We start from the raw sequence: 27719 nt of genomic DNA, 5'->3' as shown, positions 1-27719 counted from the left end.
CATCCCAAGGCCGCTTTGCTTTTGAGCTTTTTTTTTGGGGGGGTGGGGGGTGGGGATGTGTGTATGTGAGTGTGTGTGTGTGTGTGTTAATCTCTTCTGTATCTTTTTTTCCCCTGATCTCGCTGATTGTTATATTTGGTCGGTGACTGACCTCTAGCAATGATGGTGCCAGGGCAACTTTGCTGTTGGACTGTATGTTCAAGTTTGTTTTGGCTTGTGGGTTATATCAGTACTTATCAAATGAATTATCTGGAAAGAGAGGAGAGGATCTTATTAAAATACAGGTTCTTATTCAGTAGGCCTCGGGTGGGCCTTGAGGTTTGGCATTCTCTCTCTCTCTCTTCTTTCTTTCTCTTTCTTTCTCTCTCTTTCTCTTTCTCCTCTTTTTCTTTCTCTTTCTTTCTCTCTTTCTCTTTTTCTTTCTCTTTCTTTCTCTTTCTTTCTCTCTCTTTCTCTCTCTCTCTCCTTCCTCCTTCCGTCCCTCCCTCCCTCCCTTCCTTCCTTCCTTCCTTCCTTCCTCTCTCTCTTTCTCTCTCTCTCTCCTTCCTCCTTCCGTCCGTCCCTCCCTCCCTCCTCCCTCCCTCCCTCCCTCCCTCCCTCCCTTCCTTCCTTCCTCCTTCCTTCCTTCCTCCTTCCTTCCTTCCTTCTCGCTCTGTAGCCAGGCTGGAGTGCAGCAGTGCCATCTTGGCTCACTGCAACCTCTGCCTCCCAGGTTCAAGCGATTCTCTCACCTCAGCCTCCAGAGTAGCTGGGACTACAGGCGTGCACCACCATGCTCAGCTAATTTTTGTATTTTTAGTAGAGAGAGGGTTTCACCATGTTGGCCAGGCTGGTCTCAAACTCTGGACCTCAGGTGATCTGCCCACCTCAGCCTCCCAAAGTGCTGGGATTTCAGGTGTGAGTCACCACACCCAGCTGAGGTTCTGCATTTCTATCAAGCTCGCAGGTGATGCCCATGCTGCCAGCCCTTTGAGTAACAAGGGGGCTTGATTACCAAGCTTGGCTGAACATTGGAATCACCTGTGGAGCTTTAAAACTACTAATGCTGGGCTCTTGACGCCAGAGATCGCAATATAATCAGTCTGGAATGTAGTCTGAGTACTGGGATTATAAAAAGCTTCATAAGGGATTCTATTTTGTAGAAATATTGAGAACTACTAGATTGGATGATATTGAATCCAATTTTAAAACAAAGTGTAGCAATAAATGTTCTTCAGGGCTGTGTTGCTGACTTTTTAAAAAGTCAGTTTTCTAGCTCTAGAAAGAATCTGGTTGCATCCACAGATGACCTCCAGAGCTCTGCTTAGCATGACTGGGTAATTTCTCCAATGCCTCCAGCACATGCTGTCACTTAACAGCAGAAAAAGAATTCCTACTTTCAGGAGAACAGTCATTCCTGAAGTACAGATGATGAGGTTGTAGTAAATCAGTCCCCTTGCTTTCTGAGCTTGTTCTAAGTTAGAGGAAGCAGAAGAAGTAGAGAAGCACTCCATTCTTTTTTCTTGTAATCTCTGGCATGTGTACAGGCATAGTTTCTGAGTCAGTACCAAACTAAGAACTTCTTGTGTGATTCAAGCTAATCCTTCGGTTATCAAAAGCAGATGTTTCAAACTACTGAAGATCAATGAAGCATATCCTATTTACAGGTTAATAATTGACTACTAGATGTGGGTGCCCCAAATGTTCTTAGAGACATGAGAAAGAAGAGACAATGTCAGAGTTCCCCCTACTCTGCCTCCCCTAATCTAAAGCCCACTCTGTTCCTTTTGTCAAGAGATTGGCTGTATGTTAACAGAGCCTGGGGCACTTTCCTGTTGAAATGCCTTTAATCCCAAGCAACTGGATTTATTTTATTTTACTTTATTTTTGGATGGTTTAGATTGGACGACTGATTATTGGACAGAATGGAATCTTGTCGACACCTGCCGTCTCCTGCATTATCAGGAAGATCAAGGCAGCTGGTGGAATCATTCTAACAGCCAGCCACTGCCCTGGAGGACCAGGGGGCGAGTTTGGAGTGAAGTTTAATGTTGCCAATGGAGGTATGTGGTTCAGAATATGCTTAATAATCACGATTTCTTTCCTCTTATATTATTATAGTCTTACAGTGACCCTTTGATGATAGACAAACAAGGTGAAGAGGACCAGGCTCAGAAAAATTTAGTGAGGTGCCCGAAGTAATCCAACAAGGAAGTGGCATAACGGGCTCATGATCCCATTTGGGGAGTCTGTTGGTCCCCTGTACTCCTCAACACAAACAACTGAATAGTTGATGCTTATCTGATATGGAAGGACTCTGAATATTAAAATTAAAACATACCCTGAAGGTCGTTGTCTGAATGACAATGACCCTCATTTTACACATGAACAAATCAAAGGCCTGAGAGGCTGAGTTACTGCTGAAGGCCACAGGGTTGATCAGGGTAAGATTAATGACTTTTAGCCCAAATCCTGGGCTCTCATTTTCCTACAGTGTTGACGTTCTCTCAAAATCATAGAATTATTTCACTTTTTCTTTTACTTATAGCAATTTATAGTTTGAGGGACCTTAGTGAAGGGGGTGGAATATATGTATGAGGGTAAATTTCTTTTAAAAATTGAACACACACAAAAATAGGGAGAATAAGAAATAGATAACATGTACCCATTATCTTGTTTTTCTATTTTGCTTATCTTTTTTTCTGAAGAATTTTTAAGGCAAATTATAGCATAAGAACATTTCACACCCGAATATTTTTGTATGCCTCTCTTAAAAAGAAAGACATATTGCTGCATGACCATGTTAACATACCTAACAATAATAATGTTAATTCTCCGATACCACCTGAAAACTAATCTATAGTCAAAATCTCCAATAATCCCCAAAATAACATTATTATTATTTATAGCTGTTTTATTCAAATCAGGATACATCTAAGGACCATGCATTTGCTTGGCAAGTCTCTTAAATCTGTTTTAATCTAGAACACTGAGTTTGCATGAATGTGGGTAGGAGCCAAATTTTAACCGGCAACAGTTACCATTATAAATTATTCCTGATCCCAGGCAAAACAGTGCATTCTGAAGGGAAAACTTGCTATCTATCCCTCCTTGCAGACGTTTTACACATCATCCAAACAAAGTGTATTAATGTTGAATATTTTAAAAAAGCAACAACATTGTAACCACAAAGCAGAAAACTAAACCACCAAACCACAAAGGTAGACAACAATTGAGGAAGAAGGGAACAAATTATCTACAAAATAACCAGAAAACAATTAGCAAAATGGCAGGAGTAAGTCTTTATTAATAATAACCTTGCTTGTACATGGGTTAAACTCTCCAATCAAAAGATATAGAATGGCTGAGTGAATCAAAAAAGAGATCCAACTAGATGCTGCCTACAAGAGACCCATGTTTAAACTTTAAGAATAGGTATATACTGAAAGTAGAGGGATAGAAGGAGATATTCCATGAAAAGAGTTACCAAAAGAGAGCAGGGATGCCTATACTTATCTCAGATAAAACAGGCTTCCAGTAAAAGCTGTTCCAAGAGACAAGGTCATGATTTAATGATAAAGAGGTCAACTTATGACAAGGACATAACAATTGTAAATGTATATGTATCCAACATTGAAGCACTTAAATATGTAAAGCAAATATTAATGGACATGAAGGAAGAAATATACAGCAATATAACACTAATAGGGGACTTCAGTATCCCACTTGCAACAATGGAGAGATCAACCAGACAAAAAACAAGACAACACTAAATTTGAACTATACGTTAGACCAAATGGACCTACCAGACCTATATAGAACTTTTCATCCAACAACAGCAGAATATACATTCTTCTCTAGCATACATAGAACATTCTCTATGATAGACTATATGTTAGGCCACAAAATAAATCTTGACAAATTCAAAAAGATTGAAATCATGTCTAGTATTGTTTCCAACCACAATGGTATGAAGCTAAACATCAATAACAAGAGGAATCTTGGAAAATTTACAAATATGTGGAAATTAAACAACATGTTTATGATGAGCTGATGGGCCAAAGAAGAAATCAAGAGGGAAATCAGAAAATATTTTGAAATTAATGACAATGGAAACACAATGTATCAAAACCTACAGTATGTGGCAAAATCAGTTCTAAGAGAGTTTATAGCAATAAATGCCTACATTAAAAAAGGAAAAAGATCTAAATAAATAGACTAACATTATGCCCCAAGGAGCTAAAGAAAGAACAAACTAAACCCAAAGTGAGCAAAAGGAAGGAAATAATGAAGATCAGAACAGAAGTTAATAAAATGTAGTACAGAAAAACTAGAAAATATAAATAAAATCAAAAGTTGGTTCTTTGAAAAAATAAAATCTACAAACTTCTAGCCAGACTCACTAAAAAAAGCCGACTCAAATAAATAGAAATGAAAGTGGAGACATTGCAATAGATACCTCAGAAATGAAAATGGTCATAAGGGATTATTATGAACAATTTTATGCCAACAAATTGGAGAACCTAGGAGAAATGGATAAATTTCTAGAAAAAATAACCCATCAAGATTGAATTGGGAAGAAACAAAGTTTGAACACTCCAACAACAAATAAAAAAATTGAAGAAGTGATTAAAAACTTTCCAAAATAGAGAAGCCTAGGACCAGATGGCTTCATGGCTGAATTTTATCAAACATTCAAAGAATAATTATTACCAATACTTCTTAGACTCTTCCAAAAAATAGAGTTACAGGGAATACTTCCAAACACATTTTATGAGGCCAGCATCACCTTGAAACCTAAGCCAGATAAACATATTGTAAGGAAAGAAAACCATAGGCCAATATCTCTGATAAATATTGATGAAAACCAAATTCAACAACACATCAAAGAAATTATGGATCAAGACCAAGTGGGATTTATCCTTGACATGCAAGACTGGCTAAACAGAATGAAAGATAAAAACCACATGATCATCTCAATTGGTACAGGAAAGACATTTGGCAAAGTTCAGCATTCTTTCTTGACAAAAACTCTTAACACTTTAGGTATAGAAGGAAAGTTTCTCAACATAACAAAGGCCATTTTGAAGAAACCCACAGCTAACATCATAATCAATTGGGGACAACTGAAAACTTTTCCACTATTTAGTACATGGCAGGGATGCCCACTCTTGCTATTTCTATTCAACATGGCATTGGAAGTACTAGCAAGAGCAATCAGACAAGAAAAATAAGTAAAACTCATCCAAATTGGAAATGAGAAAGTAAAATAATGTCTATTTATAGACAATGTAATCCTAAATACAGAAAATTCCAAAGATCTCACACACACACACACACACACACAAATTTTTAGAACTATTAAATGAATTCAGTAAGTTGCAGGATACAAAATCAACATACAAACACCAGTAGCATTTCTATACATAAATAATGACCCAGCTGAAAATAATCAAAACAATTCCATTTATGATAGCATCAAAAAAATACTTAGGAATAAATTTTTTTTTTTTTTTTTTTGAGACGGAGTCTCGCTCTGTTGCCCAGGCTGGAGTGCAGTGGCCGGATCTCAGCTCACTGCAAGCTCCGCCTCCCGGGTTCCCGCCATTCTCCTGCCTCAGCCTCCGGAGTAGCTGGGACTACAGGCACCCGCCACCGCGCCCGGCTAGTTTTTTTTTGTATTTTTTTTAGTAGAGACGGGGTTTCACCGTATTAGCCAGGATGGTCTCGATCTCCTGACCTCGTGATCCGCCCGTCTCGGCCTCCCAAAGTGCTGGGATTACAGGCTTGAGCCACCGCGCCCGGCCAGGAATAAATTTAACCAAGGAGGTGAAAGACTTGTATACTGAAAGCTATAAAACATTGATGAAAGAGATTGAACAAGACACAAATAAGTAGAAAGCTATCCTGTGCTCATTGATCATGGATCAAAAAACATTACTATTATTAAAACATTCATACTACCCAAAATAATATACAGATTTAACACAAACCCTATCAAAATTTCAATAATATTCTTCATGGAAATAGAAAAGCAATACTAAAATTTGTATGGAGCCACAAAAAACCAAAGCATTGCTGAGGAAAAAAAGTTGGAGGTACCACAATTGCTGATTTAAAATTGTATTATTACAAAGCTAAAGTAAAAACAAAACAGTATGATACTGGCATAAAAACAGAAACATAGACCAATGGAACAGAATAGAGAGCCCAGAAATAAATCAAAATGTATATAGTCAACTAATTTTGGACCAGGACACCAAAAGAGTATAATGGAGAAAGAAAAAAACCTCTTCAATAAATGGGCCTGGGAAAACAAAAATGTGAAAGAATGAAATTGGACCCTTATTTTATACTATACACAGAAATAAACTCCAAATGAATAAAAGAACTAAATGTAAGATCTGAAACCATAAAAATCCTAGAAGAGAACATAGGGAAAAAGTTACTGGACATTGGCCTTGGCAATGATTTCTTGGATATCACATCAAAAGCTCAGGCTACAAAAGCAAAAACAAATAAACGGGACTACCTCAAATTAAAAAGCTTTTTCAATTTTTCATTTATTTTATGCACTTTAAAATCTCTGTTTGGGTATTCTTTTTTAACATTTTAAAATGTATTTTTATATGAGTCCCTGTAGATTTGCTATATCCTTTAAAACACAATTATTTTAATATATGTTATAATTCTACATATTTTGGGTGTGCATATGATGAAAGTCATTGGAGTGGAAGATATACATCAAAGAAATTGGAAATTGACAAGGAATTCAGAAGTTGTTGATGAACTCTGAAATTATCAACATGGATGGTTAAACGGCCTCATAGACAACTATCTAGAGAGACAGTACTTGCTTTACTTTTGGAAGCCAGTGTGCTTTGGCATTAAAACTCAGGGACTTGAAAATGATGGACACAGCCAAAAACATAGTGTGGTGCCTGGGGCTGTAGGGAGTAGAGGGAGATATTCATGCATTCTGTAATCTGGCAACCATAAAATAATACAAAAACTAAACAAGACTACCTATTCTTTAAGTTTCGTGAAGGGTAAAAAATGGTAAGGAGTGAAGCAAAGGGCTGTGTTTATTTCTTTGAGGTCTTCACTTTTCCCACACAACAAGAAAATTGTTGGTAAAATCTTCTGGGCTGTCTTCTCTCCCACTTACTAAACTAGGACTATTGCTGTTCTTTTTTATGAGCATTTATTGGGATACGGTGATGGTGCTACACTGTAAGGCAGCGCTGTCCAAGAGAAAAATATTATGAGTCACATACACACTTTAAATTTTTAGTAGCCACATTAAAAAAGGGAAAAGAAAAAAGTGAAATTCACATTGTATTTTGTTTAAACTACTATATCTAAAATATTATTATACCATGTCATCAATATAAAAATTATTAATGCAATCTATTGCATTTTCTACTAACTCTTCAAAATTTGGTGTGTATTTACAATTACAGCACACTTCGACTAGCCACATTTTAAGTGCTCAACAGCTAAATGTGACTAGTAGCTTTTATTGTGTTGTATTGGACAATGCAGTTCTAATGACTGAGATATTTTAAAAATCAAGAAACAATTTTTGTTCAGTAGAAAGTTACAGTATAGTTGACAAGTAAGATTCATACAGAAAGCTATACATCTGTCAATTATTTATACTTTAGATGTTTCAATCTACTTATTTGTTTTTCAACCTTGTTACAAAACAACAAAAATCTAAAATGGCTTGCATTAAGATATACAAGGTTTAAAAAAAAAAAAAAAAAAGCAAAATCCCAAAAGGTGAAAAGTATTGATTTCATGTTCAATTTATTTATTTATTTATTTATTTTTTGAGACGGAGTCTCACTGTGTCGCCCAGGCTGGAGTGCAGTGGCGCGATCTCGGCTCACTGCAAGCTCCGCCTCCCGGGTTCCAGCCATTCTCCCGCCTCAGCCTCCGAGTAGCTGGGACTACAGGCGCCCGCCACCGCGCCCGGCTAGTTTTTTGTATTTTTAGTAGAGACGGGGTTTCACCGTGTTAGCCAGGAGGGTCTCGATCTCCTGACCTCGTGATCTGCCCGCCTCGGCCTCCCAAAGTGCTGGGATTACAGGCTTGAGCCACCGCGCCCGGCCCATGTTCAATTTATTTAAAGTCTAATACTACTTGTCAATTTGGCCTTTCGTGGAAATGCATCATTTATTTTTAGTTGAACTTCATTTTAGAAACTGGGAAGTGACTAGAGATTATGAGTTGGGGAAAATAATTAACTTACCCTGCTAAGCTCACACATCAATTAGGCAGCAGGAGAAAGCATAGTTTCCTCTTCTAGGTGCACTGGGGAAGCTGCAGTGTAAATCTGGAATCCCTCACTTCTGTCAAATGCATATCCTGTTTGTGTCTCATATCCTGAATAAAGCTGATTACGTAACCAGGTTTCCCTGGCAGGTGTGAAGCTATTTTTAGGAAAGATGTGTCACTACTTAGAAGTGGATTAAAATAAACAAACAAACATATGGGTTGTTAGTCTACATAGAACAGGTGAGGCTGACCAAATTTCCACCATAGTGGATGAGTACAGTATAAGAAATGTCAAGGCTAATTGAACTGTGAACCATTGATCATTGTTTAGAGAACAAATGAATCTTTCTCTGCCTGGTGGAGGAGGATGGTAACATTTCTCTGTTTGAAATTCGTGAGACTTTTAAAAACGTGTATTTTTGGTGTTCATATTTTAGGTCCTGCACCCGACGTCGTCTCAGACAAAATCTACCAAATCAGCAAAACGATTGAGGAATATGCTATATGTCCTGATCTCCGAATCGACCTATCTCGACTAGGAAGACAAGAATTTGACCTAGAGAACAAATTCAAACCTTTCAGAGGTAACAGGTTTTATTTTGAAGAAGTGAGAGTAACCATGTGGATGGGGCTGACTGATTTCTGTAGGGAAGTACATTCATGAAAATTATTGTATTGTCAGTCTCAGGGGTGACTCTTGATAAATACATGTAAACTTAATGTGGTGTAGAGAAGACATGAGAGCAGCCAAGATATTCAGAACTGGAAACTCTCAAAAACCACTTCCCAAACTCGGTATCATTTTCAACATAGGAAAAATTTTATGGTTGACTTCATTATAACATTCCAAGAATAGGCTGTGAATTGCCAAAACTTGTCTAAGCAATTAAGGTGAAGATGCTGGAATGCCTTAGTTAAGAAGGAACCTAACAAGTCAGTGGGGTTATTAAATTTCTCATGAAAGGTAGGAATTTCTTTTCCAAGCCATAACCAAGCTTGGAATAATTATACATCAGCTTACTGAATGCATAATTATTGATCACCTACCCTATGCCAAGCACTGTGTTAGGAGATATTACAAAGGAATTCAGTAACTACCAAATATATTTAGGCAAGTGATTCAAAAATTAAAGAACCAAAATGAGATTGTCAAAACTATTATCTTATATTGTAAAACAAATATAACTTCTACAGTACTCAGACGATAGTTTTTTTATTTTATAGATTAATTTTAAACCATATGACAACATTAATAACATGTGTCTGTATATCATTTCCCCCCTTATATTTTATCCTATTGCTTTTTCCTAGGAGGCATAAAATAGCAATAGATCTAACACGTTTTATTTTTTTAGTGCTACTATAAATTTGAATACAGTTTGTATTAAGATGGTATCCTTATTTTAGAAGTAGTTTAACTTAGCCTAAAAGATGAAATACCTGGTTTGTGTCCATGTGATATTTTAGGGACAGAGAAAAGCTTTAAATGGATTGTGTGGGGGTCACAGTATTGGCCCAATGTTACCAAGTCTTTCTTGAGAAGTTTTGAGTCAGTTGTTTGCTTAGGTAATGAGCACAAATTTGCAGAGAGCCATGATATTCACTGGAAGCAACAGTGCCTGCTTTTGCTAATCTAGCTGGGAGAATGCACAGGCATATGCATGCACACGCATGGGATGGCTGGACAATTGAAGGCAAGGGGTACATTATATTAAGCAAAATGATTTCAATATGCTGATTACATAAGGTTAGAAGGACTGGGCTTATTTTTGGCATCTTCACAACTTTTATAGTTGTCCAAGAGACTCAAATCTTCGTGAGCTCTCATTCAGGCTCATTGCTGCAGCCACATTGCTAGTGCATGAATTTTCTAAAATGTTACTGATACCAGGAGGTGGGTAGAGGGATTCCCTGGCTTCCGAGAATTTGGAGATAATCGTTTGGGATAATTTATGTGCTGTATTCTTGCTGGTTCAAGTGTTGAGCAAAGCTTGTGTTAAGTAGAAATAATTCCTTTGCATTTCACTTTGAAGTGTCAAGAGCATGAACTAATTGATGTGAACTTTCAATTTTTCCTGACATCTTGCTCCCTCGTTTTTCACATTTGTTTGGTACTGTGTGTTGCCTATTATAAATACCAAAGGTATTTAGGCAAGTAGTTTAAGAATTGAAGAGCCAGAAACTGTCAAAAATATTATCCTATAATGTAGAGTGAGTAAAACTTACAAAGTACTCAGGGCATAACCTTTTGTCTTACAGATTAATTTTTTTATGGTGGTGAAATATACATAACAAAATTTACCATTTTAACCATTGTTAGGTGTAACTTTATACAGATTAATTTTTAATTACTTTATAGATTATTATGCTCCTCATGTAAAAAGATAATTAAAAAGTACCCGTGTTACAAGTATAATTATATTTGAATGGACACATAGATTACATTGACTGAAGTGCAAGAAAAAATATTTTTAGATATGTATTTGATCAGATGAAGGGATAATATTATATGGCACATTAAGATCTCATCCATTAAATATCACACCTGGATTTACTAAAAATTATTGAAAGTGCATTGGTAGTATCTTCAGTGCAAGTTTAAAAGTATTTCAGGGTTTCAAAGTAGTATGTATTTGAAAAATCTGAAAACAATATACCTAAGTTTCAAAATTTGGCTATGAATTTAAAAAAGCAGGGCTCCTAGACAAATTTTAGCACCTAAAGAATTGATTTACTACTTCTTGGACAAGTACTTTCTGAACATTAGTTATATACTGATTGACAAGTATGAAAAATATATTCTGAGCTTTTTGGTACGTCAAATATATGAATAAAACTTTCTGGATTCCTGGTTACTGGGTGGTACTAGAAGCTGGAGAGCATTTGTGTTTAATGAGAATTTCTAGATATTTGCCATTCACTTGGAAATTGGGTGGAGATTGGGCATGAATGAGATTTCATGCAAACTCAGGACCAATTCTGCACTCGAATCTGGTAGGCACAATGGCATTTGGAAAATAGAGGTCACTACTGAGGTCACTTGCTGATTTGTTTCATACCAGCTGAGTCAGTCTTTGGCCAGCCCCCACAGGAAAGGCAACTGGATATGCCAAAATGCCTCTAAACATTGAGATGTGTGCTGTGTGCATTTTTGGGGGGCAGGGAACTGGGGGCAGGAGTAACAGGGCACATTTTTATCTTAATTTATTCTTGTGGTTGATTTTTTCCTTGCAAAGAAGAATTTATAACTTGGTATCATTTATACCCACTGAGCACTTGAAAAGTTTGTAGTATCTTGATTGTGCCTTGATTTGTGATTTTTGTCAACAAATGGACACTTTACTTCCCACATCATGTGTAGGGATATCATGGGCTTGTGATCAGAATTTCACGCTGTTAAGGTAGTGATTCTTTGTATGCTTCCAAGTATCTTTCATGAGCACAGTCAATGACATTTTCCTTTATTTTTCTATCTTTAGTGGAGATAGTGGACCCAGTGGATATCTATCTCAACCTCCTTCGGACCATCTTTGACTTTCATGCCATCAAGAGTTTGCTGACTGGGCCCAGCCAACTGAAGATTCGCGTTGATGCAATGCATGGAGGTAAGCTCATAGTTTTCTCCAAATCAGTGGGCAGGAAATATTGAGACCTCTATACCCGTTGGGTTTCAGAGGTTACGAGGAAAGTTGGATTCATAGATATTAACACAACATGTGTATGTTCAAATGTTTGGAATGTTCTGGAAAACTTCAGGACCCTTATTTCTGTCTTTGGATGTAAACAAAAACAAAAGTTGAACAGATGAGTTTGAGGTTATGCATGTTTGAGTGTGCAGTATAGTAAAACTGTTATTTATTTGATCATATGCATGGCATAGTTTAAACAGTCAAATAGTTCAAGATTTATTATGAAAAAATCTGTACCCAACTCCTGTCTTCCCCCAGTTACCTTCCAGAGTTAAACTTTTTCAATTTTTTTCAGCTGTTTCTTTTTTGTATTTATCTCCCTATCATTAAATATTATGAATATGCAGACTCTTGTTGATTTTTCAGTTTTGAGCATTACTGATTTCATACTATGGAAACTGGAGCTGCAGCTCTTTTTCACCCTCTCCACCCACCATCCACCTCTCCACCCACCCTCTCCACCTACCAGTTAGGGAATCCAAGCATGCTTCCCTAATTATATCATCAGTTTGGTAAGATCAGTATCTAGTGTTTACATTACCACAACACAGCTGAGCCACGCAATATGCTATAATTATATTTCCTTCACAGTACAAGTTTTTGGTTTCCTTGGAAATAGCAATTGTCTTGTTTTCTCATTGCTTGGTTTTAATCAAGTGTATTTACCACTCTTAATCCTCAAGCTCTCCCCCAGTGTCTAAATCTCCCTTCACTTCATTTTCCTGGAGACTTTGATCTGCCCCACTCTGCACTGGTTGCTCTCTGAGCTTGCTGCCATCATGGAATCTCCCTTTATCGTCATGGTAGTAATTCTTTTTACACATCTCTTATGTTGAATGTCCTGTTCCCTGGTTTCTTTGTCTGACACCTTGATTTACTCCTACATTTTGGAGGAACATGTTCTCCAGGAACTCTGTGAGAGAAAGCTCATGGTAGGTAAATATTTTGAGTATTGTATACCTGAAAAGTATCATGTATCTAAAATATATACAATAAAATATTGTATATATTTTATTCTATACTTGCTCTTGATTAATATTTGACTGATACGGAAATCTAAGTTGGATATTATTTTCCTTCAGAAGTTTGATGGCATTGCTCCACTGTGTTATAGCTATTATATTAAACTTGAGAAATCCAATGGTGTTCTGATTTTTAATCCATTGTATTCCTTTTTCTTCTCTGGAAGCTTTTAGGACCTTTGACTTGTCTTCAGTGTTCCTCTGTTTTACAATAATGGATCTTAGTGTGGGACTCTATCTTTATTATGTTGGACACCTGATGGACCCTTTCAGTCTGAACACTTGTGCCCTTTAACTCTGGAAAAGTGTTTGAATTGCTATTTAGTAACCATTTTGGTTATTGTTCCTACTGAACTGATCCTTTAATTATTCTATTTCCCCTTCTCCTCCCCAATTTTTCATCTCTTTATTTTGTTCTACTTTCTGGAAAATTTCCTTGACTTTATCTTCCAGTCCTTCAGATCTACCATTGTATTTTTAATTTCCCAAAACTTTTGTTTGTATTTTCCAAAGATTCTCTCTTTTAAAAATAGCATCCTAGTTATGTTTCATGGATACTATATCTTTTTAAACTTAAGTTTACTGAGGTATAATTTATATACAGTAAATTTACTCCTGGTAGGTATACAGTTTGATAAGGTTTAATCAACATATACAGTCATGTAACCACTATCACAATCAAGATAGAACATTTCCATTACCCCAAAGAGTGTTTTGCAGCCCTCTGTAGTCAAACCTCTCCCCTTATCCCCAGCCCCTGGCAACCACTCATCTGCTTTCCGCCCCCATGGTTTTGCGTTTTCAGGAAAGTTATATAAATAGAAGCATACAATATGTCGCCTTTTGCTTCAAGCTTCTTTCACTCAGCATAATAATTTTGATAAACATTCTTGGTGTTGCAGGTATCAGTAGTTGTTCCTTGTTACTGCTGAGTACAATTTCATTGTGTTGTTGATATACCACAATTTGCTTATCCATTCACTGATTGATGAAAATTAGGTTTCTTTTTCTTCTAGTTGTTGGCTATTACGAAGGAAGATACTGTGAACATTAGTGGACAAGTCTGTATGTTTTCATTTGTCTTGGGTAAACAGCTAGGAATGGAATTGCTGAGTCATATGATATGTGTATGTTTACCTTTATAAGAAATGACCAAACCGTTTTCCAAAATACCTGTACCATTTGCACCACTGGCAATGTATGAGGGCTCCAGTTTATCTGTATCTTCACCAATACTTGGTACTGTCAGTCTTTTCCATTTTAGCCATTCTACTCTATTTTGTTAATCTCTATTAGGGTATTACTGATATATTTTTAAAAGTTTTATTCTCCCTGTATAATTTTTGTTTCCTCCAGGTTTCTCTTTACTTTTTGTTTATTTTCACCTCATCTCAAATACGTTCCTCAAAATTTTGGTGATCCTTGGCTTCCTGGAATATTTAAGAATGAGGCACTAAAAATCTGCTGGGAGCTCTGAGCCTGCTGTGGGTCTTCCCCATGGGCTTTACTCTAAAGGCTTCTGGCTAGGCTGTTCTGTTCTTTCTAGTTGGGCTGATGATATTCCTCAGGAAAAGAACTTCCAGATTCTTGCCTTAGCATGATCTGGCCTACAGGGAAGACAGCTTTGCTGCCTTTTCCAAACAGTATGAGCAATGTTTCTGGGTTTCAGCCTCATTGCCTGGTTTATACTGTATGTCCATCTTTGAATCAATTACTCTGGCTAGGAGATGGAGGACACTGATTGGGCAGACCTAGGTCACCTCCTTAGTCTTGGGGAGGTGGGATTTAGCCATACCCAGACCCCATGAGCTGAGATATGGGGAAGGGAGTTTTTCTCCAATAAAAAATCGCAAATGCTGTATCCAGAGGAAGAGGAAATGTGTACTGGGCAGGCACAATCAAGAGATGTTCACTATTGGAGGATTTTGTGTTGTATTGGTGGAAAATAAGTGGAAAGCAGTATCTTTCAGATATTTCAGCTAGGAGGATTATATGCTGTTCCCCAAATGTGCCCTATGTTCTACCTCAGGCTCTGTTCCCTTGCTCATAGTGTTCCTTCTGTTTAGATGGGCTTCCCACTCCAAACTCAAATCCTTGTCAACTTTATATTATTCCTTCAAGTTCCACCAGAAATGCTGCTTCTTCCTTGAAGCCTTATGTGTGGTTATCGCTTCTCTTAAGCCATTGGATATAATTATTTCATCAATGTGCATTGTTTAGTCTTATCACTGCAGTCATTCATCTGCAGCTTTTACTCATCCCACTACTAGATTACAAGCCCAGGAATGTAGAAACTATGTGCTTTGCACCCCTTCAATATGATCCTTTCATTTCCTAGCAGAGCAGCTCTATGTTAGGCATTCCATAATGTTCATTGAACTGGAAAATACTATTCCTTGGCATGTATTTTGGTAAAATGTGCTTGTTTTTATATGCTTCAGTGGTTTATAGTGTTTAATTATATACTTGGCAGAGTCCAAATGATTGCAGAGACAAAGAACATTGCTAGAGCCCTTTAATACTTTTGCGTATGTTCAGCTAAAGCTTTTAATACATGAAAAGCAACAGACAATGAATCATTATTACGTAGCTGATTTCTTTCTGGCAACATTTTAGAAAAGTTTTGGGAGAAAAAATTTATGTAACTAGATGATTGAATACATCTTCTGTATTCCTACCACAGTAACTAGCACATAGTAGATGCTCAATAAATAGTAGTTCAAGCAAATATCATTCTCTATTGTGTCTTTAAAAAGATTGTAAATTTATATTTTTCTTCTGAGTTATTAAATTGTGTTTCCTATACTATTCAGAACAAAATACTCTGGGGAGAAGTTTCTGCAAATATTTAATATTGCTGTGTATCTATTTTCAGTTATGGGACCTTATGTGAGAAAAGTTCTGTGTGATGAGCTGGGGGCCCCAGCCAATTCTGCAATAAACTGTGTTCCCCTGGAAGACTTTGGAGGGCAGCACCCTGACCCAAACCTGACATATGCAACAACTCTTCTGGAAGCAATGAAAGGAGGAGAATATGGATTTGGAGCTGCATTTGATGCTGATGGGGTAAGTAGGAAAGCTCTCTGTCTGCTGACACTTTGACCATATAATGAGCCATGAATTGGAAAGCAGAGAATTAATGAACACATCTGGAGCTAACATGTATGGGACATGTATGCCGTAACTGGCTCTGCATTTGCCCTTCTCTTTAGTGACTAAGTATTGCAATTAAATAGCGATTACTTTTCTGAGGTCCAGATTTACATTATGGCATACAAAGGTTGTTTATTTAAATATATATATTATTCAATAAATCTTTATTTATGGCTGGTGTTGTTGAAAGCACCAAGTTAAGAAATCAGCTATTTCTGCAAGAACCAGTGTTCTCTATTATGTTTGGGAGAAAGAAAGAATTAAGTGTTTGGGGGCTTCTAAAGCTTGAGCCACATTTCAACAGGTGGAACATATTCCTGGTGTGTCAAGATTCTGGGCCCTTGATACTCAGAGATTTAGAAGAATGTTTCCCATGCTCTCTTTGGCCTTGTTCAAGTTGTTAGGTTGTTAAATATAGGATGGCAATAAAGTGGATTGTGATGATTATAGGAATGGGCGGCTAGCAGATGCTTCTGTCCGATCATTTTTATGCATTCCTTCCTACAGGACCGTTATATGATCCTAGGCCAAAATGGCTTCTTTGTGAGCCCTTCTGACTCCCTGGCCATCATTGCTGCCAACCTCTCTTGCATTCCGTATTTCCGTCAGATGGGGGTCCGCGGGTTTGGGAGGAGTATGCCAACCAGCATGGCCCTGGACAGGTAAGCAAGGATGTCACCGTGAAAAACTTTATGGTAGATCTTTGACGTCGATGTCTCTTTTGTTGGTTGCTGGCACTCACTCTCCCCTGCTCCATTTGGGAATGTGTTGAAAGCATGGGAACATGGTATAGTGTACTGGGTAGAAGCTGGAGAATCAGGTGGCCTGAGCTTAATTCTTGGTTCTGTCACCTACTAGCTGTGGGAATTTAGCAGACTTATTTAGTCTCTGTGCCTCAGTTTTCTTCTCTGTAAAATATGGATAGTAATAGTAATATCTTTATATGGACTGTTATGAAGTACAAATGAGGTGATTCATGTAGAACATTTAACATGGTGCCTTGTACATAGTAAATACTACATAAATGTTTAGCAACAAAACGTATTAACCTGAAAGTATGTATGTATAAGTGAGGGGGAAAAGCATGGGTTTTGAGGTCAGATTATATTATGTTCAAATGCTAGCTTACAGCCTTATTAGCTCTGTACAAACAGAAAAATGATACTTCATAGGTTTATTGTAAGAATGAAATGAGACTGTGCATGGAAAATACCCAACAAGAGATTCACTCAGTAGGATTCTAACTAACCCTATTAGGTTTCATTCTTCTTGCTCTATCCATCCCTCCCATCTATCACCCTGTATTATAAAACATTGAATTTCAGAATCTGACATTTTCAAACAGCATGTATTATTATAGAAACAGTATATGTGCCTGGTGGAAAGTTAGAAAACACAAATAAGAAAATGTAAATATCATACCCCTTCCTTGGGTTACCTATGTTAATAGAAAAATTTATATTACTTACTGTATCTCTTTCTATACGTATACATTATACACATATAATTAAAATTCGTAATTAATATACATTATATATGCATATGTAATTTATTTGCCTTTTGTAATACTAAAGACATCAAAAGGTACATGGCTTGTCACCTGCTTTTTCTTTTCCATCAACAATCGCCAACTACCAATTAATAAATTTTGACCAGGCGTGGTGACTCACACTTATAATCCTAGAGCTTTGAGTGGCTGAGGTGGGAGGATCACTTGAGGCCAGGAATTCAAGACCAGCCTGGGCAACACAGCAAGACCCTGTCTCTACAAAAAAATTTTCTTTAATCAACCAGGTGTGGTGGCATATTCCTGTAGTCCCACACCAAATGTTGATGAGGATAGGAAGCAACCAGAACTCTCATACTTTGCAAACAAAAGTGTTAAAATGAAAGACAGTTTGGCAGTTTCTTGTAAAATGGAGCTTACATCTGACCAGCATTCCGTTCCTAAATATTTACCCAAAAATAATGAAGATGTGTCCACAAAAAACCTGTATAATAAGATACATAGCTGCATGATTCATAATAGCTAATAACTGGAAACAACACAAATGTCCATCAACAGGAAATCGCAAAAATAAATGGTGATATGTTTATACATTTGTATACTACGCAATAACAAGGAATGAAATACTGATACATGCTGTGGGTGTGGATGAATAAAAATATATAAAATGATAAAAAGCCAGTAACAAGCAAGTACATGATATATAATTCCATTTCTGTGAAGTTTCAGAACAGGTAAACATATATATGGCAATAGAAATTATGACAATCTCACCCTCTGAGGGATAGGAAGAAGGCACAGGGAAACATTCTGAGGTGATGGGAATGTTCTGTCTTAATCTGGGTGGTGGTTACATGGATGTATGCATTTTTCAAAACTCATTGAATTGTACCTGTAAGATGCTGCATTTCACTGTATATAAATAAATCAACACCATGAGAAAATAACCACAAAATCCAGAAAATGAGATTCTATGGGCCAACTTAGCAAGGCAGGATGTTGCATGCCTGTAATCCCAGCTACTTGGGAGGCTGAGGCAGGAGAATCACTTGAACCTTGGAGGAGGAGGTTGCAGTGAGCCGAGACCACGGCATTGCACGCCAACCTGGGCAACAAGAGAACACTGAGGGAAAATTTGAGTATGATCTTGGTTTCAGATGACATAAAAATTATTTATTTATTTTAGAGAAAGGGTCTCACTCTGTTGCCCAGTCTGGAGTGCAGTGGTATGATCATAGTTCACTGTAACCTTCGACTGCTGGACTCAAGCAATCCACCCACCTCAGCCTCCTGAGTAGCTACGACTACACATGTGCCATCATACCCAGTTAATTTTAAAAGCATTTTTTTGTAGAAATGAGATCTCGTTTCTACAAAAACGAGTTTGAGGCCTAGACTGGTCTCAAACTCCTGGCCTCAAGTGGTCTCCTTGCTTCAGCCTCCCCAAGTGCTAGGATTATGGAAATGAGCCTCTGAAACTGGCTACTTTTAATCTTCTTCTTAGTATCTTTTGATGAGCAGAAGTTTTAAATTTTGATGAAGTCCAGTTTATTTTTTCTTATTATTAATGGATTATATGGTTATTATATATGTCTTTTTCCACTACAAGAAATTTTTGCTTACCCCAAGGTCAGAAAGATATTTTCTCTATATTTTCTTCTGGAGTCATTGCAGTTTTAACTTTTCTTATGTCTATGATGATTTTGATTTAATTTTTGAGCATAGTATAAGGTAGGGGTCAAGGTTCACTTATTTCCCTTATCCAGTTGTTCCAATCCTATTTTTAAAAAAGAATTTTCTTTCCCCTGAATAGCCTTGGTACCATTATTAAAAATCTGTTGACCATATATATGTAAATCTATTTCAGGATTCTCTCTTCTATACCACTATCTATTCGTTGATTTTTATGTAAATATTACACTGAAATCAGGTGAACTCTCCAACATGTTTTTCCTCTTTGTCAAATTAAAGGGAAATTATATATTCTAGGTCCTCTGCATTTTATTTCATTTTAGAACCAACATCTCAGTTTCTACCAGAGCCTACTGGGATTTTGGTTGGAATTATGTTGAATCTGTAGAGCCATTTGGGGAGAATAGTATTTTAATAATATTGGATCTTCCAATCCATGAATATGGTATATCTCTCTATTTAGGTTTTCTTTAATTTCTCTTACCTGTATTTCGTAATTTTTAATGTAGTGATCTTACAAAATTTTTGTTAAATTTATTTCTGAGGAGTTTCTTTATTTTGATGCTATTATAAATGTTTTATAAATTTAATTTTCCAGTTATTTGCTGCTAGTATTTTTTTGTAAATTGACCTTGTATTCTTCACTAGAGGGGAGAAGAATCACCTACCTTTTGGATTCCTCCCACTCTACTTGTCTCCCTGGGGTGATATGGACACTAAGTCCATGATGGCGAACTAAACTCACTTTAAAATTCTTGCCTAACAGTACCAAAGAGTGGTATGTGATCCCATGTTTTCTCCCATTTACCTTTGTCTACACCCTTCCTTAAAAAAAAAAAAAAAGACTCCGTAGAATTGTAGGGAACAAAGCAAAAATGGGACCATTTCTAGAAATTGAGAACTCAGAGTAATGTAGGATCCTGAGTGCTATGTAGGGTATTTAATAATATGGGAGTATATTTAACCATTCCACTTAAACAGAATCTTACAATTTAGAAAGAATTTGTAACATATCATCTCACTTGATCTTTGCAATAATTTTGTGAGGTAATTGAGATAGGCATTACTCTCCTCACATTAAAGATGTTAAACCAATGATCAGAGAGCTTAAGTGACTTGTACAAGGTCACACAGTGAATTAGAAATTGACTCAGGATTTGAAACTAGATCTTCTGATAATACGGTATGACTGTATCTGCCCAGTAACTATAATTGGATCAAAAGGGTCCCTGATAAACCAGTTGAGAATATTGTCCCCTGTGGGTTAGCAAATAACTTTCCAAAACATGGCTAGGGGGAAGCTGGTTTCATTCTGACAACAAAAACCATTTGTCCTTGTTTCTTGTGGAAATTTCCCAGTAGTTCTTTATTTCACTTTACGCCCCCCCTTCTCAATAAATATCTGTTTCAGTCAGAAACCAGAGGCCTTGCTTAGAAATTTCACAAAGGACCTGTTCTGACATGTAAGTGACCGTTTAAAAGGATTATTCATGCTTGCTGGTTGGGATTCAGAATTCTGTGGGGCTCTGACGTGGCGATTTGTTCTGGGTATTTGATCTGTTGTGTAGGTCCCAGGTGGATTCTCATGATGGACACTTTATAAGCTTCTTTCTTCCTAGGTAAAATCAAAATTTTAACCTTGACAATGGTTTCCCATATAGCTTATTTTTTAAAAATTAGTAAAATTATAGGAATGTGCCCCTAAATGCCGGGCCCTGGAAGAATAACAACGGAGGACACAGTTGAAACCCATTAAATGACACACTTGCCTAAACTCCTGGGATTCCAGAATAAGGGGAGGCCTGTACCCTTGAGACTGATGAATTATTCAGACAAACTTTCATTGTTCACAGATAATTGTGGTTCCCCAAGGGAAGATTTTCAGTGTCTTTAATTTCTACTCTTACAGTGTCACTAAAACAAGGATTCCATTTAGCCCAGAATAATACAGTTTCAGTCTTGAAAATGGCATTCTTTTGGGGCTTTGTCATTCTGAATGTGTCTGATTTGTGGTTGCAGATGAATCTGTGTTGCTGAAACATTTTGGTTCAAATGATTTCAGAAGTAAAACACATTGAAAGTATGTTTGCGGCCTGAGGTCCATCTCCACCCCATGTGGAGGTATTAAATAATCCTTTGTGTCATCATCCTTCAATAATATTTATGAAGCACCCATCTGTGCTTGGGGCTGTGCCGAATTCTGTGCAAAACAAGGCAAATGCACACAGACTCAAGCCCTACTCACTAGACATATTTACAGTCTCAAACAAGGCTAGCATCCTTGAATACATCCCAAGAAGCCAGATCTAAAAAGTATGTTTTGACTATGAAAAAGGCCATCCAAGGTCCACCACCCATAAACATGGTGGTGAATGGATTAGAGCTCATCTACCCTCTATTTGCTCTTATGGCACCCCTATGGTTCACCATTTATTCACTCAAGAAATGTTTATTAAGGATCTCCTATGTCCTAGACATGGTTCCCATGGTGGTGCTTCCAGTCTAATGTGGAAGACAAAGAATAATACATAAGGAAAATATACAGAAACACAAATTGTAACACAGGCTAGTGGAAATGAACTTGGTGCAGTACTCATTGGTGGGTATGGAGCATCTTGCTTAGATGGGAGACCCAGGGAAAGGACTCTTGGAGGAGATTGGGCATAGGACCAAAGATCAGAAACAGGCATCTGGACCTGACTGTGATGCTGGGATTAGAAATGACACCCACACATGTGAAAACACTTACTCCTCAGAATGTAGTCTACAGCTCTTTGTTGCTAATCCCCAATCTAAAATATGTGCTATAGCTTTATCTTGAACATACTCAGCTGATCGTTGGAATCCAGACAGTGTTAATCCTGCAAGTATGCAAGTATCTACTGATCTCTGGTGACCTCGATTCTTACCGCGTCCTTTAGATCTGTGCTGTTTCATCTCCCAGAACAGTCATGATGGATGACAGTGGTAGAAGAGATAGTGATGTGAGCTAATATCTAATTACTCAGTCTCCCATACATTGCTTCTGCTACAGAACGATGGGAATTATTTTGTATGTTCAAATGTAACCTATATTAAAATAAAAGAAAAAAAAGAAAGCCCTTTATCATGTAAGTTATTGCCCTGAAACTGTATAGCTGATTCAGTTAGGATCAAGGCAGGAAAGAGGTGGCACTCTCAAAAAGGGCTTACTAAAGAGGATTTAGTAACTGTAACTTAATAAGCTGGTCTAAGATATGCGTAAAGTTAAGGAAACCAAAAAACCCAGAAAGGAATGGGGAGGCACCTTAGCATCAGCAATAGCAGGAAGCTGTTAACACCCCTAGGACTAAGAAGGGTCCAGGGGAGAAGTCAGGGTGACCATAGCCTAGTGACGTCTGGAGTTGTGAAAAATGGGCTATCAGACAAGAGCTAAACTTGGCAGTGGGGAGAAATACCCCAACTTGTTTCTATTCTCACCCTCCAACCTCCTGCTGGTGCCTCCTAAAACCAAACCGCACTGGAAGCCAGAGGGCACCATATGGAGTTCTGCCTCCTGGGGAAGAGAACGGGGCATTTTATGAAGTGGGGACTTTGAGGTAGAAGGGGACAAAGAGTCACCAGCATAACCAGCACAATTGTCCATCTTTTTGCTAATTTCTATTTGCTTATCTCCTAGTCTCATCCTCTTTCCTCTTGTTTGGACCTCAGGCATAGAGAGTCGAGTTAATCATACTCATCATTGAACAATCCTTTAATAATTGGTCTGATGGAAGGCTCATTTCCTATTACTTCAAAAAGATAATGCATTTCTTTTTTAAAATCTCCATTCTTTTTAAACTTTTATTTATTTTTTATTTTTATTTTTGTATTATACTTTCATTTCTAGGGTACATGTGCACAACGTGCAGGTTTGTTACATATGTATATATGTGCCATGTTGGTGTGCTGGACCCATTATCTCTTCATTTACATTATGTATCTCACCTAATGCTATCCTTCACCCCCACCCCCACCCCACAACAGGCCCCGGTGTGTGGTGTTCCCCACCCTGTGTCCAAGTGTTCTCGTTCAATTCCCACCTATGTGTGAGAAAATGCGGTGTTTGGTTTTCTGTCCTTGCGATAGTTTGCTCAGAATGATGGTTTCCAGCTTCATCCATGTCCCTACAAAGGACGTGAACTCATCAAACAGAGAGCCAAATCATAAGTGAACTCCCATTCATAATTGCTTCAAAGAGAATAAAATGCCTAGGAATTCAACTTACAAGGGATGTGAAGGACCTCTTCAAGGAGAACTGCAAATAACTGCTCAACGAAGTAAAAGAGGACACAAACAAATGGAAGGACATTCCATGCTCATGGATAGGAAGAATCAATATCATGAAAATGGCCATCCTGCCCAAGGTAATTTATAGATTCAATGCCATCCCCATCAAGCTACCAATGACTTTCTTCACAGAATTGGAAAAAACTACTTTAAAGTTCATATGGAACCAAAAAAGAGCCTGCATTGCCAAGACAATCCTAAGCCAAAAGAACAAAGCTGGAGGCATCATGCTACCTGACTTCAAGATAATGCATTTCTTTTCTCTCTGTTTGACTGCCCCGCCATAGACAACCACAAAAAAATGTGTTTATTGGGTTTTGTTTGTGTATATATTTTTTGCATATATTTTTACTTAATGTGACTAGTACTATATAAGAGATATTTGATTTCTTACTTTTTTTCCACAAAAGACCACATTTTAAGATCCTTTCAATGGCTGTACATCCATCTAGGATGTTGCTTCTAACTGCTGCTTATTTGTCCGTGAGCGCATCCATGATATTTTGACTCTTGATTCACTCAGCAATGAACACTGAGACTGCTTCTCACTTTCTATTGCAGTGAATACTGCTGCACAGGCACCCTGTGGATATGTGTGAGAATCTCTTTAACATGTGTATTCAGAAGCAGAATTGTTAGGCCAGAGGGGGTGTCTATATTTAATTTAGTCAGTTTTGACCAAATACTGTCAGATTGGACTCCAGAATGCCCATCTCTTGCCTGCTTCTCCAACCAGTCTCTAAGTTCCTGCATCTTCAAATCCAGGCCAACACTTTATGTTGTATAACTTTCTAATTTTTATCCAGTAGACTAGATAGAGAGTAACATACCATTGCAATTTTAATTTTTCATGTCTCACATTACTAATGAGCTTGAGCATCTCTTCATATGCATGAGAAATTTGGGAGTTTCTTTTTCTATTAATTGCCTATTCCTGTCCTTTGACCTTTTTTTATTTCTATTTAGGGTTCTTCTTTTTAGTCTGATGAATTTGCAGAAGTTCCTTGGATGATCTAGATACTAGACCCATTGTCAGTTTTAGGCAATTCTAATTTTCATCTTTTATCTTTAGACAAAATTTTACCCTTGAGTTCGATAGTCAAATTGATATCAGTAGACAGATCGGTTATAGACAACTCAAATTTAACTTGTATAAATAGCAACTTTTCTAATTTTTCCTGAAAATTGTTTTTCCTGTGTTTAGTCTCTGGGTGAGTCACCTATTATAATAAACTTTGGAATAATCCCTCATTCCAGATGTACCACTAATCACTTGGTTTTGTTAGAGGGATCCCTTAAATATTTTTAAATCATTATTTCTTCTCCATTCCTACTTTTCCTTTTCTACTTTAGGTTCTCATGATCATTTGTTTGGAATATTGTAATAGTCAATAAACTGTTTCCACTTCCTCTAGACTTCCTCTTCTTCATTTCGTCTTCTGTATTGTCCCAAGGGCAGTTGTTCTAAAGAAGAAAGTTGGGCGTTTTCTTCCCTTGTTTAAAATGGGTTGGAGGGTTTTGAATGCCTGCAGGAGATTCCATCTTCTGGTTACACAACATGCATAATGTCCTGCAGACATTCTTATCCTGCACTCTAAACATGCCATGCTGCTTACAGTTCCTCAAATTTGATGCCTTCACATTTCTGTGCCTTTGTGTGCACTTCTGTCCCTGAAATATATTTCCTTTGCTCCACTTCATCCCACTTTGCTGTTCTTTGTCTTTTATGGCTTGAGTCAAGCATCCCTTCTCAGTAAGTCCTTTGATACAATGTTCCCTCCACCCCAACAGATACTTCAAAAAGTTAGCTACTGTGAGCTATCAACATGCTTCTTTTGACTTTTGTACAAAGAGAAATTTGGTGATGCTATCTGTTGGTTGCAAAGAAAAATATACCCAAATAATAAGAAAATGAATGATGTATAATGACCCAATCTCCTTTGGGTATAATAAAACTATGCCTGATTTATGGTTTTCATTTACATTTAGGTGAGTTTGTAATTAGTTGAATTTTTAGTAATGATATGTGGGTACTGACTCTCTTAGCAAATACAGCTTAATCAATGTGAGATGAAAGGAAGCAACTGAGTTGTAGTTATTTGCTAGTCGATAATGAAAAACCCCCCTCAGCCTGAACTTCAGCTCAAGGTTGTTTATTCCTTGCCCTGGCAAATCAAATGAGGACTGGATTCATTACCAAGACATTTACAAGATGCATAACGTGGCCTTCCTTTGTGGTGTGTGTGTTGACCTACTAGAAAGGATGCTGAAACTGGTTCAAGTCTGTTATTGTGTGTTTCTAAGAGTTGGTATCTAATGGGAACTACATGCCTGTAGTTAGTAAAGAGCATTTATGTATTAACCTGGCTAGAGTGAGAGGAATAAATTGTTAACACTTAAGACTATAAACTGTAGGAGATTTGGAAATGCTGGATACATCATCTTCTGTTTGATTTTTCTGAGCCATCTTGGGTTTCTGCTATCTGAGTTGGTCAGAAAAACACTTAGATGAGTGTTAAGTAACCCAAGTGCTGAAGTATATAGTCGTCATCACCCTCCCATGAGAACTGAAAGATGAGCCTTTTTTGAAAGTCAGCTCTCTTGTATCTGCTGTATTTGTGAGGACTCTTTGATACTCATATTCTGTCTCGGGAAGGGCATTGTCATTGTTTAGGGTGTCCAGCAGCCTATTTTTAGCCCTCCCACTGATGTGGCCCTTCTTGGTCTAAACAAGTCACTTTGACCAGAGGGGATGGACCCAATACTGAAAGAAGCTCCTTAATATCACCCTGTCTGATTAGGGATTCAAGGCTACTTTCAACTGGGGTTTCAATGCCATCCAGTGTCAGTGCCACCCAGTCTCGAACATGTGGCATGCTGTTGTTCTCCAACAGGAACATTAACTTCATGGTCTGCCTTTCTAATCTCAATTTTGGTCTTCGGAGGCTCCATTTGGTTAAATAACCTCTCTTTTATTCCTTGTGACTTAAAATATTTATTCAATTTAAAAATCAATCCCATTGGTTACTGCAAAGAGGCATGAGGTATGTTTTGAGCTGATAAAAGTGTTCCATATCTTGATTACGATGGTAGTTACACAGCCATATATATATACACACATACATATATATGTATATATATTTGTCAAGGCTTATGAAACTGTACACTTAGAAGTGATGAATTTTGACTGGGGGGTGGCTCACACCTGTAATCCCAGCACTTTGGGAGGCTGAGGTGGGTGGATCACTTGAGGTCAGGGGTTCAAGACCAGCCTGGCTAACATGGTGAAACCCTGTCTCTACTAAAAATGTAAAAATTAGCTGGGCATGGTGGTGCAGGCTTATAATCCCAGCTACTCGGGAGGCTGAGGCAGGAGAATCGCTTAAACCTGAGAGGTAGAGCTTGCAGTGAGCCGAGATCCTGCCACTGCACTCCAGCCTGGGCGACATAGTTTGGATCCTCAAAAAAAAAAAAAAAAGTAATGAATTTTATTTTATATAAACTACACCTTGATAAAGGTGATAAAAATAATCAAACTCTATTTATTTAAAAATAAAGCATCTCTTTTGGAACTTCTTTTCTGACTAGGGGAAAGAATCATTGTTCTCTTTGAATGACTCTAGTTCCCAGCATAGAGGTTTGTATTTACTAGACCACCAATAAACATTGTTAGGTTCAGGTGAGTTGAATTGTCTCTGGTATTACTGTCTACTGCTTTCCTTTTTGTTTGAACCAGGACACAAATATATGGCCTGCAATCTTGTCTTTGGAAAATACATAACTTACAGAGTTGGAGGTTCTCAGATATCAGAGTCATTAGTCAAATTTACTGGTGATATAAAAGATATAAGGAAGGTAGTTTAGCCTAACTCTGAACTATATGCTTTGTCAAGCCACCAGAGAATTTTGGTGCTTGACAACGTTTTAAAATGAAGGAGGATAATGGTAAGTCATCTTAGGCCTGAAGGTACTTCTGGAGTGAAAGAGTATTGCAGTTCTTGTGTGTGCTTTATATTTCAAAATGTATTTTGTAGCTCTCCCCACCAAAAAAGTTTTTGAATGGATTTTAGCTTCAACTTTCTAGGG

General features: G+C 37.5%; 1 protein-coding gene across 2 annotated transcripts in view; it reads left to right on the top strand.

Moving 5' to 3' along the window:
• Positions 1 to 27719, top strand: part of PGM5 (phosphoglucomutase 5) — a 178761-nt gene that overhangs the window by 20250 nt on the left and 130792 nt on the right. For both annotated transcript variants that reach the window (XM_033237162.1, XM_033237161.1), the window contains exons 3-7: positions 1880 to 2042; positions 8700 to 8846; positions 11742 to 11867; positions 15849 to 16039; positions 16634 to 16788. In XM_033237162.1, the coding sequence (XP_033093053.1) occupies positions 1880 to 2042; positions 8700 to 8846; positions 11742 to 11867; positions 15849 to 16039; positions 16634 to 16788 (782 nt within the window). The remainder of the gene's footprint in view (positions 1 to 1879; positions 2043 to 8699; positions 8847 to 11741; positions 11868 to 15848; positions 16040 to 16633; positions 16789 to 27719) is intronic.

The sequence above is a fragment of the Trachypithecus francoisi genome, unplaced genomic scaffold (genome assembly GCF_009764315.1).
Source record: "Trachypithecus francoisi isolate TF-2019V2 unplaced genomic scaffold, Tfra_2.0 Lachesis_group16, whole genome shotgun sequence".
Lineage (NCBI taxonomy): Eukaryota > Metazoa > Chordata > Mammalia > Primates > Cercopithecidae > Trachypithecus > Trachypithecus francoisi.
This window is presented reverse-complemented; position numbering and strand designations above follow the sequence as displayed.